The following is a 16,155-nucleotide window of genomic DNA, read 5'->3' as shown; positions in this document are numbered from 1 at the left end:
CAGGCTCCTGATGTGGGTAGGTGAAGACCCTGCTTAATGGGCAGAGCAGTGTCAAATGTCAAGAACCTGCCACTTCACAGCTGAAACAACTGAAGTTAAAGTTCCAGTATATACCCTGTTGTATTGCGGTAATGAGGGCCTACGCTGTTGAGATAGCCCCACACAAGTCTATGCCGGGGGAAAGGCACTCAAAGTCCATGGATCCCTTATGCCTGTGCCTAGGCAAAGGAGCTGTGCCTACCATGGGTTCCTGCCTTAGGGGAGCCGGCAGTTTATTTTTTCCCGTTTGTTAATGTGTTCACTCTCCAAGGCAGGGAGAATGGCTCTGGGCATGTGACATATCCTATTTCCAGCCCAGGGGACTCAGCAATTGCTGAAGCTGGTCCAGGACCCAGTGCAGAGCAGGGAGCGGGGAGTAAAATGGGAGAGAGGTTTTTCCCTGAGGGGGGTGTTTTTGATCTGCGCGGTAAGCTGTACGCAAGTACTTGTCTTTTGTTGAGGGCTGCTTTTCACTGGTTCTGCGTGGCCGAGTAGACTCTCAGCAGCTGGATCTCTCCGGGTAAGGAATACACCTCCCGAGCACTGATGCTTGCCTGCCTCACTGCTCACCCCCAAGCTGATCAGGCCTGAAGGGCTCAGGCTCTCACCAGGTTAGGTCTGGCAACTCCTTGCTGCTTCCAGATGGTCTCTCCCTACCCCTGCCACTCAGTCCGGTTCCTCAACCCTGCCTTTGATGTTCAGGGCTCTCAGATTGCCATATATAATTGAATCACTTGTTTTTTCGGGTCTTTGTTGTAAGAGGGTCCACCAGAAGCATCTGACTACTCCACCATCTTGGCCTTGCCTCCATATCGCCTCACTCTTATCTATTATGAAGAGATTTTACAGGCTCAAACTTTAGCTCACATTTGTCCAAATTTGAATGACAAGAGTTAGAATTTTGGGTTTTTTTGCCTATATGGACACACATAAGCTCAACATATGACTTGTCAAGAACAAGAACTGAAATAATTATGCTGTAAATTCAAGTTTCAGAAGTATGCCATGAAAAGAAGGGGGCAGGAGACAAAAGAGGAGGTTTAAGTCTTAAATAGAATTTGCCTGTCACCACTAGCCTGTCCTGTTGGGTGTGAAGAAAATAGAAGCCAAGCTGAGATAGAATATTGTGGTATGTCATTTCTTCTGAAAGAGCTTTACTTATTCTATTTACATCTGCAAACTTTCAAACCTGAGTATATTAAGCATGAAAACTTGCCTTCAAGAAATAATTCTAAATTATCTGCATGTTAGTTGTGCTGTCTGTGGTTTCTCAGTATCATTAAACTGTTCTGAGAACACATATTCATGGTGAAGAACACAGTGTTTAAAAACTCTTATATTCAAAATAGATTTAAAATACAGGTAGTTCCCAACTTACGACTTATTTGAGTTAGGATGAACTACACTTACAACATTTTTCTTTTTTTTTTTTTTTTTACATCTTATCATTAGTAATATGTACTACTTACAGTGTTGCAGCTTGTAATTTGCTGATGTTATCATTCTCAGATGTAATTTTTCCAACCCCCAAAGATCAGATTTATAAAGATACTGATAATAAAAGACAATAATAATGAAACTGAAAGAAAAAAAAAATGAAGTGTTCTACTTACATCAGAACCAACTTGCGACAGAGTAGTTGTTGAAACAGAACTCCATCTTAAGTCAGGGACTACCTGTATTTAGGTAGAGAAAAGCAGAAAACTGTTTGGTAAGAAGGCTTTAAAATCTAGCTATAATCAAAATAGAGCTACAAAATGAACAGCTTGATGAGATAAACCTTTTCAGTGTTAATGAGCTTTTCATTAGGAAGAAGGAGAACCTGAAGAGTAATAAAAGTACCAAGACTAGGAACAACAAGCCACACTAGTAATGATAAGTAACTATATCTTCTTTGGACAATATCTCAGGGTTGAGTAGAGAAAGAAGAGAACACATGTGCTTTCAAGTTTTCATGAATGTCTTAATTCTGGAGTGAGCAGTATACTGTATGAGCAGTATATTGGCTACTTTGAACAGCAGCATTGTGAATAGATTCCATTTAATTGAGTGTATTTTATTTAGGCTTGTTCAGAGATGCAAAAGGAGATATAAATTAAGAATTTTCGCTCCCAGTATAGCAGTAGAGCATAGTAGTTAATAAAGTGGAGCAAATTGCTCGGTGTCTCAGTTTCCCGACATGTAAAGTGGAGATATTAAGAGTACTTACCTCACAAGGTTGTTGTGAAAGTTGAACAACTTAAGGTATTTAAAGCTCCTAGAGATAGCCTTCAGCACATAGTAAGCACTTTATAATTGTTAGCTCTTAATAGTGTAATTATTATTATAGTAGGTATATGAGTGGGCTCTGCCTGTCAATTAATTCGACCTATAATGGCTAATTCATAGGATTATGATAACAATGTCTGACATATAGCCTGTTCACAGTAAATGTTTTCTTTTATTGTCATTACTATGGAGAGCTCTATTAATACTTTTTTAGCATGTTTGAATTGTTGCTTGTCCTTGGAATTTATGAAATTGAGTTTTTAATTCAAACTGACCTTTATTTTGATTTGTTAGAATGTGAGGCTTTATTGTGCCAAGAAAAGTTCTCTGTAATTCAGTGAGTATAGTCTACATTTGACTCCTGAGTTAGGAAAATAGGAAATGTGTCTTAAAAAGATTAGAGTTTTGGAGAGGTAAATATTCCACAGGAAGCAGGATACCTCAGTTAACTTTTCCAGTATGAGAATTTTTCCATTTGATAATAAATCTTATTCTTAAAATATCAAATTCTCATACAGATCTCTGTGAACTTTTGACTGTGGTTCCTTAACTTATTCTTCAAATCTTGAAATTCTATGGAATTGGTTCTTTTGTCTGATCTCTTTCACAGGCTATTGAAAAGTATTGCCGAGTGAGTGGTGGATTTTCTGGGGTCAAGGATGTATATTCCTCTACTCCTACACATGATGATGTCCAACAGAGCTTCTTTCTTGCTGAAACATTAAAGTAAGTATATGCCTTTTTTATTTATTTTTTATTGCAGACTGGTTTTGTTGTGTGATCACTACATAATAAATTATTATTATCCAATACATTACACTAAATTTTATTACAAATATCTTTTCATATATTTGGGTCTTAAATTTTTAACTGCATCTCAAGAAGAATGACTTAGAATATGACTTAGATATTTTATCAAATAAAAATTTAGTACCTTTGAACTGTTTTGTCCTGGGCTCTTCAGTGTGCATCAGAATCACCAGGAAGGCTTCTTAAAACACAAACTACTGGGCTATATCCTGAAATTTTCTGTCTCAGTAGCTCTGGGGTGAAGCCTGAGAATTTGCATTTCTGACAAGCTCCTAGGTGATGCTGATGATGCATATCCTGGAACCATATCTTGAGCACCCTGAAATCTCTTCAGAATAATCATAGAGTTTTAATGGTATCTCTTCAGGATAATCATGGGCTTTTAATGACACTAGATGGTATGTGACCATAGCCATCTATCTTCCCAGGGATATTTCCCATAAAGATAAACATAAAGGGAACAATGGAAAAGAAAAAAGACAACTTTATTATTTGGGCTTCTACTCAAAACCCCAGAAACTAGCCTGGAGGAGATAGAGACCTTAAATATGTCTGCTTCCGTAAACATCTAAAAAGTATATATCTCTTGATACCTTCTGCTAATTCCATATTTTCATTTCCTATATACTGTACCTAAATATCTTATAACCTTTTTATTTGTTTAACAAATATTTACTGAATACCTAAGTAAGTGGCAAGCACTGTTCAGGGCACTTGGATATATCAGTAGACAAAAAAGACAAATTCTTGCCCTCTTAGAGTTTGCATTCTAGTATACTTCTAGCTTACATTCTGGCATATTACAATTAAAGTATACATGTCTCAAATTAAGTTCCTTATCCTAAATGGCCACCTTATCCTAAATGGCCACCTTATTCTGATTTTTTTTAAATTATCTCTGGTACTATTATTCCCCAACTTTTCAGCTTGCATGTTATAAAGCCGTTTCTGTTTCCTCTTTCTAACATATCACAAGTCTTCTGTTACATTGTTTCTTTAATTGCCCTCTTCTTTCCATATCTACATTCGACCCTAATGCAGACCTTTATTACTATTGAGATGGTTTGGAACATTTGCCCGATAGTCAATTCTCTGCTTCTAGTCATTCCTTCCATAGTGTCGCTGTGAGTCGGAATGTGTTTGACGGCGGTGGGTTTGGTCATTCCTTGTTCTTATTTATCCTATATGATTAGTTTTCAGAGATTGTATGAAGTAGGTGAAAAAGTACTTAACTTTAAGTTACATGCTTGCTACACACAACCTAGCTGATTATCATGTCAAAATAAAACTTTTTTCATTTCAGCTTACATTTCTGTAAACTGAAATTTGACCCAGATTATGCAAGAAGTCTTCTTTTTTTTTAATTTCAAAACTTAAAATATGTAAAAATAGTACAATAAATATTTGTGTATTCTTCATCTGTATTTACCAACTGTGACTTTTTGCAACATTTTATCTTGTTCTGTCTATACCCACACACACCCACACATACACACACACACAATATACATATACACACCCACACATAGTTTTACTATTTTATTTTAAAACATTTTTCTGCTGAACAATTTGAAAGTTAACCTCATGATACTTCAGCATCTTGCTTTCAAGAAAAGGACATTCTCCTGCATAATCATAATAGTTATCGCACCTGAGAAACTTAAACATTGATACAACAGCACTGTTATCTAACATGTTATCAAATTTCCCCATTTCTTCCAATAATACACTGTATAGCTGTCTTTTACCCCAGTGATAATTTTAAATTACTCAGTGCCAGAAGGGAAATGTAAACAAAATGTAAAAGTCTTTTAGAGGAGGAAAAATTTGCCTAAAGGAAAACGTCATGGAAACCATGGCAGTTAGCCAGACTTGAAGGCAAAGTAAGATTAACATGGCAGATGAGTTGGTATTCAGGATGGTGGTTGTAAGGCAGATGTTATAGATTGAATTGTGTTACCCAGAAAAGATATGTTGAAGTCCTAACCCCCAGTGCCCATGACTATGACCTTGTTTAGAAATAGGGTCTTTGTAGATGCTTTCAGTTAACATGAGGTCATACCAGAAGAAGGCAGGTCCTAATCACATCTGAGTGGTATCTTATAAAAGAGAACAGACAGAGAGGCAGAAATAGACACAGGGGGAAGACATAATAGAAGATGCACGTAGAAACCAAGGAACACCAAGGAATGCCAGGAGCTTCTAGAAGCTAGGAGAAAGGCATGGAACAGTTCCAATAGCCAATACCCTGGTTTGGATTTTTGGCCTCCAGAACTGTGAGAAAATAAATTTCTATTCTTTGTGGCTACCCACTTTGTGGTATTTTGTTACAGCAGCTCTAGAACACTAAGGCAGTAGACAGTGGAATATTAAGAATAAAAGAGATCTCAAAAGTGGAACTGACAAGCCTTGATATCATATTAGATATGGGGAGATTCAGTAAAATGTAAGAATCAGAGATGATATTAAAGTTTCCAATCTAGTAAACTGTAAGGATTATGATACCAAAGAGTGAAAATAAGACAATTGAAAAAAGAAATAGGTTTTCAGAGAAGATACTGAGTTACTTTTGGAACATGTTTCCAAGAGGCATTTGTAAATACAGATCTATAGCTCAAAAGATAAATTCAGAATGATTTTGAAGTATGAAAGAAAAGATGTAGGTCTGACCCTTTGAAAATGCCTCCCTTAACAAATGAGAGGGAGTTCCAGTTTAGCTTGCCAGAACAGACACATGCATTTATCCTCCACTCTCCCTTGAAAGCCATTAAAATGACAGTAGAGGGCAAAAGAGATACAAAGGGTATCGGCAAAGAGAATGAGAAAGAAATCAACAGCAGATAAGAGATGTCAGCAAAATTGTAGAAGACTGAAATAAAAGCAGAGAAAGCTAAGTATCTGCATCAAGGGAAGTTAATTTAAAGCAAGCTGATGAGTACTTCAGAACCTTGGAAGGATCCAAGGCCAGGGTGCAGACTAGGACTGAAAACTAGAAATTTTTTTGAAGTTTGTATAAGGAGTAGTTAGACCCCAAATCAACCCCTGCCCCATCTCTACCCTGAACAAAACTTAGAGATTTGCTATCTGAAGAGGCTGAATGATAGAGACTATGGACTTACTAATAGGCTCAAATGAAAGTAGACAGAAGATCTGAAGATTTCTTTCTGGGGAAATTGATTAGCCCGTGAGAAGAGATCTTTAGATACTGATATGTAAGATTCCCTCAACAAAATAGCCATGTCCCCACCCATTCACCAATGATGAAGCCCAACAGTAAGCACCAACCTGCCTATAGAGATTCCAATCAGCATTTTAGTGCTTCACTTTTAAATACTAATAGTATGGACTTAGAAATGTTTATCAAGCTATGGTCGTATAAGACTTGTGTAGTTTATGTATGTCTGTTATACTTTAAGTTTATTTTAAAAATAAAATATGACTAGATGGCTAAGAATCATCATATACTTGAGGTAAGTTCCCAAGCTTCTAATACCAAAATAACCGTGAAAGGGCGGTAGGGGGAAGGAACTCAACAGCAGACGCAACACAGGGAGTTACCGAAAACTGAAATTAGCATTCTCATATAAGAAAAGATAGTGCGAGCACAAGAAAAAAAATAAAATACTATAAAAGGAGAACAATCAGATAACAAGAAAGAGGTCTTGGAATTATTGGAATTAAAATTAAAGTGCAGAAAAATTTTAAAACTCAGTAGAAGGGTTAGAAATGCAAGTTGAGAAAATACAGAAAAGAATGGAAAAAAAGACAAACAGTTGTAAAATAAGGGAGACAACATAAAATCAGAGTATCAGCCCAGAAAGTGCAATATCTGTTTTAAAGAAGTTCTACAAAAATGAAGGTATAGGAGAAGGAATCATCAAAGCAATTCAAGGAAATGGCCCAGAACTGAAGAACTTGTTTCCAGATTGAAAGAAATCAGGTCCCAGCACAGCAGATGGAAAGAGGCCCACCACAGCCCGTAGAATGTCAGAATCCCTGGAGTTAAGAAAAGATCTGAAAGCCTCCAAAGAGAAGAACAGTGTTGTAAAAAGGATCAGGAATCAGAACGGCTTTGGACTTTTCAAGAGCAACAGTAAACGCTAGAAGCAGCGAAGCAGTTCCTTCAAAATTATGAGAGAAAATTAATTCCAACTTTGAATTGTAAGTTTTTAGCTATGCTAGGTCTCAAAAATCTACTCCCGTGTGGTCTTTCTTTTATGTTTTTGGAAGATGTGCTCCACCAAAAAATGGTTCTAAACCAAAAACAAAGACATGGAGTACAGAGAGCAAGTGAAAGAGAATGGTTAAGAGGACAACCAGTCCAGGTTGAACGGGGCAGAAGTCTCTGGGAGAGACTTTTTGAAGATTAAATTTATAAAATGTTTATATCTAAATATTTTGAGAGAAGATTTAGGCAATTGGTATAGATTTTAAGTACTTAAAGTGATTTTTTTAAGTACAAGTCAGTCCAGTTTTTAGGTTGGGGAAGGGTTTGTGCAAGGAAGGAAAAGCTGGGAATAGCTTTCAGTTAACATGTGAAATTGCTTTAAGACTTTTGTCTGGAGTCCAGATTATAAGAAAAGGTAAATAATAGCTCTCTGCCACATTTCTCCCTTTGCAAGAAAGAGAGATATATCCTTTGGTAATGGCTTTGCTTCCTTCCAAAATTGTCTGTGTATAGGTTTTAGTGAAATAACAATTGATCAAAAACCCATTAAGCTAAAAGAATTCAAGGAACATAGATGATAGAACCCAAGATTCATAGGAGTTAAACACTTTCCCTGGAGCAGCCCTTCAATTGTTAAATGAATGTCTCCCGTTTGGATTCTCTATAGTTCTATTACTTTGTACCATTTACTATTATAAATCAATTTCTTTTAACAAAAACCTTGAAGGAGAAGTATTTATTTTATATCTCTACCTCAGTCTCTGCATTCCTTCATCTAGGTATAATTAGGCTTTCATTGAATCTCAGTTCAATTCTAGTGCTGTACTTGAAAGTCTTATAAATTGAGAAAAGTGTACATGTTGAGGATACATTTTAACCAGTTTTTCTGAGTTCATGTATATCAGGCATTAAAATGCCTCAGAGAAATCACAGGTAAGTTGGAAACATGGTCTTTTCAATATTTGTTGTCAAAGGAAAGAAATATACCCTAAAATTAGGACCAAGTTTAACACTGTGTCTCTGCCTTCAGTGGTATCAAAATCTCTGGGGCAGAAATTGTGTGTGTTCGTCTTGCTTATGTGCTTTTTTCCCCTATCTCTTTTCAAGCTCAAATAATTCAAATATTCAAAATATGGCAAAATTTTGGAAAACTGTAATATATGAAGAATTTTTTAAAGACATAATCACAGTTATGGGAAAATATTGTATATTATTTCTGTTATAATAAGAATTGTTATATGTTCAGTACTGGTTGAATAGTTAAATATGGCACATCCATATAATGGACATTACGTAGCCAGTAGCAATTGCATTTTTATAGATTTTTTTGATAACGTAGGGAAATTTTCACAATATACTATTAAGCTATTAAGTGTACATACATATATAAAACATAGATGAATGAGTTAATATGTAGTCCAACAACATCAAAATGTGCACTGTGGTTTAGCTTAATTGATGTTATTTGACTTCTTTAAAATACTTTTCTGTTCATGCTTTTGTAATCAGAAAAAAAATTTTAATAGATTAAGCTGCAACCATATTTTCCAGCCTCAAGTTGAGTTGCTGTCTTTGTGTCTAGAATCAAAAGAAATTATCCAGGCCAATAAATAGTGCCATAACACCACCGCCACCACCAACAGTCCCAATGCTTAAATTCTCTTTACAGCATACAGCTTTGTAAAGGCAAGGACTTTTCCTTTTAACTGCTCCAGTCTCCCTCACACTTAGCACACTGTACACAAAGAGCTCAATAAATAAACGTGTTGATTTATTGGCTAGATCTTTAGGTTGTGTTATGTAAGGAAAACAAGTTGGCTTTTGTAGCTCTACCTGATCATTCTTAGTTTTTAATTATATCATTTTATCATATTCAATTGTATTTTTTAAGATATTCCCTGATCATCCTGTATAAAATTTCAAACTGCTCCCTTACTCCCTATCACTTTTCCCAGCTTTGCTTTCCTTTATAGCACTTATCTTCTAACACCATATAATTTCCTTACTAATTCCCCATCTAGAATATAAACTACATGAGGGAGATGATTTTTGTATGTTTTAATTATGGAGGCCACACATAAAATAGGTGTTTCAGTATTAAATATTTGTTGAATAAAGGGTTGAAACATTTGATTCTAAGAGAGACAACTGGAAAACAATATCTTGCAAAAGTGGGAGTGAGTAGGGTGAAGAAAATAGTAGACCTCTATTATCTCCTGGTTGGGGCTCAGGCCTTGATCTCAGAATTCAGTTAGTGCTAGGAAGTGGCTAATACTGGGTTATGGAGTTGGTAAAGCCAGAAGAAGGACCAAGGCAAGATGTGAAAACTGGAAGAGACAGGGCAATGGATCATTTTCATTAGAGAGTCAAAGGTTCAGATGGCCACACCAAAAAGGAAACCAAAAACTGTGCAAACGAGCTGGTGTTAGAAGTTACACAAAGTTGGTAAACCTAGGGCCGTGGTTCTCAAACTTGAGCGTGTGTCAGAATCACCTGGAAGATTTCTTAAAACAGAGTTTTCTGATCAGGAAGTCTAGAGTACGGCCTGAGAATTTGCATTTCTAGCAAGTTCCCAGGAGCTACTGATGCTGCTGGTCTGAGGAACCACACTTTGAGAACTACTGATGCTTATGACTCAGTAAACCAATTGAGAATCAAGAAATTACCTATGCTGACAAGGAAGCTAGCACATCATATGGTCAGGTAAGCAAAGCATTGCTTAACTGCTATATTTATGTAGTCCGAAAAACCAAACCAAACCCATTGCTGTTGAGTCAATTCTGACCCATAGCGACTCTATAGGACAGAGTAGAACTGCCCCATAGGGTTTCCAAGGAGCAACTGGTGGATTCAAACTGCCGACCTTTTGGTTAGCAGCCGAGCTCTTAACCACCTGTACCAGCAGGGTTCCTTATGTAGTCTAGTCTCCTCAGATAGGTGCACTAGAGGACCAGAACCATGCTCTACAGTTTTTAAATCCCTCTTACCAGTCCTATCACAGTGCAATCCAAATATTAGACACTAGGGTATGCGTGCGCACACGCTCACACACACAGTGATTTTCACTTACACTATTTAATATAAGCATTTTTTTTTTTTTTTCAGTTTGAATGCCAGTTTTTTTTCTACAGTAGAGGGAGCTACAACCCAAATTGTATTTATGTAGCAGTAACACATAATAAGGTTATTTTCCTTTAACATCGTTTTCCATTACTTTTTTTTTTTTTTTTTATCTTAAGTCAACTTTATTGAGGTGATTTAAGTGTACCATTTTATCTGTTTTACCAAATGTATAAGCCTGAGTAGCTACCACCCTGTTAAGATAAGGAACATTTCCATCCTAGCCCCTTTGCAGTCAATTCTACCCTACCCCAAACTCCTATCTGCTTTATGTTACTATAGGTTCTAGAATTTCATACAAATTGAATCATGCAGTATATAGTTATTTTGTGCCTGGCTTCTTTTTCAGCATATGTTTTTGAGATTCATCCATATTATTGCATGTATCAGTCATTTGTGTCTTTCTATTGATGAGTAGTGTTCTCTTGTATGGATATACTACACTTTGTTTTTCCATTCACTTTTTGATGGTCCATTAATCATCTTTTTGAAAGAGATCAGAAAGAAAAGGAATTCATAGTTTGTTTGCCATTTGATTGCACTTAAATACCTTCCCCTTGTTTTTTTTGCTTGGAATTTTTAAATTTTTGCCTTAAAACTAAATAATTTCATCTAATTTGCTATTATCAAATAAATAATTACCAAATAATTTGCTATAATTAAATAAAATTCTAAATGTTTTTAATCTGGTGCTTCTTAAAGTAGAGATGGCAAAGGTAGAACAAACTAATAAGGAGCTAAAATTTTTAGCAAGTCTTCCTTTCAAAAACTCAAGTAAGCATTGTTGCCTGCAATTTATTGTCCTTAGTTTGTCCAGGTTTTTAAAAAATTCCAAAGAGACTTCTAATTCTCCCTTTGCAAACTATTTCACTAAGCAAGGTTTTCTTTATAACTGGCTGAATTTTGCTAATTAACTGCTTTTTCTAAGGGAAAGTACTATTAAAAAGAAAGCAAATATATCAAAACGTTAATTGTAGCATCTACAAGCTAAATATACATGGGTTCCACAATGTTTTTGTATGTTTAAAAATTTTTGTAATAAAATAATGGGGGAAACATTAGCAAATTATTGTCATTATATCCTTTAGTAGGCTCTAGTTGCCTGGAGAAGGATATCATGTTTGGTAAAGTAGAGGGTTAGTGAAAAAGAGGAAGACCCTCAAGAAGATGGATTGACATGTGTCTGCAACAGTGGGCTCAAACATGACAACAATTGTGAGGATGGCAGAGGACCAGGCAGTGTTTCATTCTTTTGTACATAAGGCATCTATGAGTTGTAATCGACTCAACAGCACCTGACAACAACAACAGTTCTGTTTTTCACAGGTACTGTTATCTTAGTTTGCCTTCCTGTGAAGTTATTCTCAGTATAAGCAAATGAAAGCACAGTGAGCCAGCTATCAGACTATTAAAGCTAATTTTCTAGAGAACAAGGTTTTGAAGTAGCTTCAAAGACAGATAATGGTTTTATCAACAAAACATCAACAGTAGTATGACTTTTAAGTTTGTAAGTGCAATTGCCTAAGTAATATCTTTAGGGCAGAGAGGGAGGAATCAGTGAGATGGTTGAGTGTGGGGATCCTTGGACAAGGAAAACATAGTTCAAAAGGGAAGAATGAAAAACAAAGCCACTATTCCTTTCCTTTTGCCTTTTATTTTGTCTGTAACAGAATCCTAAAGTTAACCTCCTAGCATGTTGTGATTCTTCTTGTCAGTTGCCACTGAGTCAGCTCTGACTCATGGCGACTTTATGTATAACAGAAGGAGATGTTGCCCGATCCTTTGCCATATTCATGATCATTGGTATGTGTGAGTTCATTATTGTGGCTCTTGTGTCATTCCATCTCATTTCCCTCATTTGCACTGACCCTCTACTTTACTAAACATGACATCGTTTTTGAGAGAAGAGCAGTTTTTTCAGCTGGATAAGAAGAGCAACATCAAGCCCCCTGTTCTCTGCTGTTTCCTCTCACCCCTGGAGGCTGATTTGTACACTAAGTCAACTTCATAAGTATTTAGTCTCTTCTCAGAAAGGAACCCTGGTGTCACAGTGGTTAAAACAATCAGCTGCTAACCGAAAGGTTGGTGATTCAAACCCACCACCCGCCTCTGTGGGAGAAAGATGTGGCAGTCTGTTTCCATAAATATTACAGCCTTGGAAACCCTATGAGGCAGTTCTGCTCTGTCCTATAAAAACCAAAAACCAAACCCATTGCCATTGAGTTGATTCTGACTTATAGCGACCCTATGACCCTATAGGACAGAGTGGAACTGCCCCCTATGGTTTCCAAGGAGGTCCTGGTGGATTCGAACTGCCGACCTTCTGGTTAGCAGCCATAGCTCTTAACCACTATGCCACCGGCGTTTCCACTCTGTCCTGCAGGGTCACTGTGAGTCGGAATTGACTTGATGGCAACAGGTCTCTTCCCAGAATTGTACTATTTGAAACTAAAACATACTAAGACATACACTCCACCCATGAGGAGCTTGCGGTCTAGTTAAGAAATCTCTCACTCGTAGGCATATAAAAATTCATAAAGTACAAAGTGTATATGGTCAATTGCTAAATTGTATAAGGTAGAATATGAATGTTTTTAGAAATTTAGAGAAGGGAATTTTGGTGCCACTAGCGTAAGGAGCCCTGGTGACGCATTGGTGAAGCACTCGGCTGCTAACCGAAAGGTTGGCGATTCAAACCCACCTAGCAATTCTATGGGAGAAAGACCTGACAATCTTACTTTCATAAAGATTACAGCCAAGAAAACCCTATGGGACATTTCTGCTTTGTCACATGGGGTCGCTATGAGTCGTAATTGGCACACAACAACAACAGAGTAATCATGAAGAAAGATTCAAATGTTGCTAAATGATACATAAGATTTTAATAGGTGAGATAAAGTAGAAAGTTATTTTATGAAGATGGATCCAGCTTTAGAAAATAAATGCTACCATTTCAAAAGATGGTAAGAAAACTAGCCTGACTGAAGAGTATCCATTAGGGAAATAGTAGGAGGTAAGATTCTGGAATCAAAATCAGAGAAGAAGTGGCATGCTAAAAAGGGAATCATGAGATAAAATGCAAGGTACCCACACTTTAATTCCATCCCCCTCTATCAACCACCATAGCTTATATGTGGTATGTAATTGAAGGAAAACAAGTACAACTAAGAGGAAAGTGAAACCTCAAGGGGAGAAAAGTAACGTTATTTTAAATTATTGTCAACTATAGTAAGGTTCCAAAGAAACTTCTTATCAAGAACTACTACATATGTAATTTTGCCATCAATATTAATATTCTTTTACAAATGATGGAGAGAAACAGCAGAATAGGAAAGATATAATTTTAAAGAAAGGAAGAGTTGTATTGAGGAAATTAAAGATCAATTCATTTAACATCTATTTTCATAAAATTGTAGAATATCATAGTACGAAGATTTTAGAGAAAAAGTAGTGACCATGAAGGGCCAGAAAGATTTCCTAACAACAAGTTCTTGCTGGACTAACTTTGATGTTCTTTTTGGATTAGGTTAATACTAGACGTGACGATCAGGAATTCCATGAACTTGATTATATGGCTTTGAGCAAATTATGTGGCAGAGTCTCTCAGAACGGGCAAGTAGGACTTCTGCTTTCTCCAAGATGGTGTAATAGGAACCAGATTTACCCTTTCACCTGAAACAAACAAAATATACATGAAACAGTGGTTTTCAAGATTAAACTAGAGAGTAGGCAGTGAAGGACAGTGATCCCTGACAGACAAGGAACCAGATGAGGTGAGCTCTATGATTGCCCCAGCTTACTGTCTTGAGAGATTTCCCAATTACAGCACAGGGAGAGGGACCTGAGGCAGAGCCCAGCAGATTCCCCAAGACGATGGAACTGTGAGTCCAGGAAAACAAAGAAAGTTAGAGTTGGTAGGACAGAGTACTAGAGAGGAGAGAGCTGCACAGAAAGAGAACCCCTTGAGCTATTCACCAGAGTACTGATCAGCACATGGATGTTAGGAAACTACCTGAAGCAGGGGAAAGAACCATCCAAGAGAATTAAACGGAATAGTTTCCAGTGCTCACACAGGGCCAGGAACAGTGCCTGTTCCCACCAACCAGACTGGAAAAACTCGTAATTCACAGGGCACTGGATAGAGTACTCAGGATGGTCCTGCCTCAGTAGTGGGGAATAAACATCCCTAGATTGAGTACTTCTTTGGACTTACATTTAAAAATCATGAAAGCAGCACTTGAAAGGATCAAACTGTTTGCAAGTAACTTAACTGCATCCTGCAACAAAGCTCAAGAAGATTTATAGAAATAGGAATATACAGCACCCAACAAGGTGTGAGTCAAAGATTCTGGTAATCAAAGATTACCAGACACGCAAAGAGGCAGGAAAGCATGACCAATGAGAGACTAATTTCAATCAAATGAGAACTGATATAGATGTTAGAATTAGCCATCAATAACATTAAAATGGTTATTATAATTATATTCCATATGTTCAAAAACTTAGGTAGAGACATGGAAAATATAAAAACCCAAATTGAACCTCTAGAAATGAAAACTAAGATGTATGAGTTGAAAAATATTCTGGATAGGATTAATAGAAGATTAGACACAGCAAAAGAAAAGATTAGTGAACTTGAAGCCATAGTGATAGAAACTATCCAAAGTGAAACAAGAGGAAAAAGAATTTTTAAAAAATGAAAAGAACATCAGTGAGCTGTGGGACAACTTCAAGTGGCTTAATATATGTATGAAATTAGAGTCTTCAAAGAAGAGGATAGAGAGGAGGGACAAAAAAAATTGAAGAAATAATGGCCAAAATTTTTCCAAATGATGTAAACTATACAGCCACAGAGCCAAGAAACTCAGCAAGCTCAAAGCACAAAAAACGTGAATAAAACTTCACCACGACCCATCATAATCAAATTGCTCAGAACCAGTTAAAAATGTTAAAAGCAATCAGAGGAAAAAGATGGTTATGCATCGAGGAGCAAATATAAGGATGACAACAGAGTTCTCACCAGAAACAAAACCAATATCCCTCATGAACACAAATATAAAATTTCTAATCCAAATTTTAGCAAATCAAATCCAACAACATATTAGATGGATAATACACTATGACCAAGTGGGTTTATGGATGATTGGTTTAACATTTTAAAATCAGTCAGTGAACTTAAAGAGACACAGAAAAGTCATTTGACAAAATCCAACATCTGTTTCCTTTTTTTTTTTTAATGTGCTTTAAGTGAAAGTTTATAATTCAAGTTAGTTTCTCATACAAAGGTTTATATACACTTTGTTATGTGACCCTAGTTGCTCTTCCTATACTGTGACAGCATATTCCTCCTTTCCACTCCAGTTTCCTGTGTCCATTCAACCAGCTCCTGTCCCTTTCTGCCTTCTCATCTCGCCTCTGGACAGCAGCTGCCCATTTAGTCTCATGTATCTACTTGAGCTAAGAAGTACACTCTTCACGAGTACCATTTTATGTCTTATAGTACAGTCTAATCTTTGAAGAGTTGGCCTCAGGAATGGTTTCAGTTTTGGGCTAACAGAGAGTCCAGGGACCATGTCTTCCGGGATCCTTCCAGTCTCAGTCAAACCATTAAGTCTGCTCTTTTTACTAGAATTTGAGTTCTTCACCCTACTTTTCTCCTGCATCATCAGGGACTCTCTGTTGTGTTTCCTGTCAGGGTGGTCATTGGTACTAGCCAGGCACCATCTAGTTCTTCTGGTCTCAGGCTGATG

General features: G+C 36.8%; 1 protein-coding gene across 1 annotated transcript in view; it reads left to right on the top strand.

The window, feature by feature from the left end:
- The window catches only part of MAN1A2 (mannosidase alpha class 1A member 2), a 288,295-nt gene that overhangs the window by 258,237 nt on the left and 13,903 nt on the right, over positions 1-16,155 (top strand). Inside the window, exon 12 of the mRNA XM_004380347.2 lies at positions 2,918-3,033. Coding sequence (XP_004380404.1) covers positions 2,918-3,033 — 116 coding nt within the window. The remainder of the gene's footprint in view (positions 1-2,917; positions 3,034-16,155) is intronic.

The sequence above is a fragment of the Trichechus manatus genome, unplaced genomic scaffold (assembly GCF_000243295.1).
Source record: "Trichechus manatus latirostris isolate Lorelei unplaced genomic scaffold, TriManLat1.0 scaffold00073, whole genome shotgun sequence".
Classification (NCBI taxonomy): Eukaryota; Metazoa; Chordata; class Mammalia; order Sirenia; family Trichechidae; genus Trichechus; species Trichechus manatus.
The sequence above is the reverse complement of the archived record's forward strand: the minus strand, read 5'-3'. Positions and strand labels throughout refer to the sequence as shown.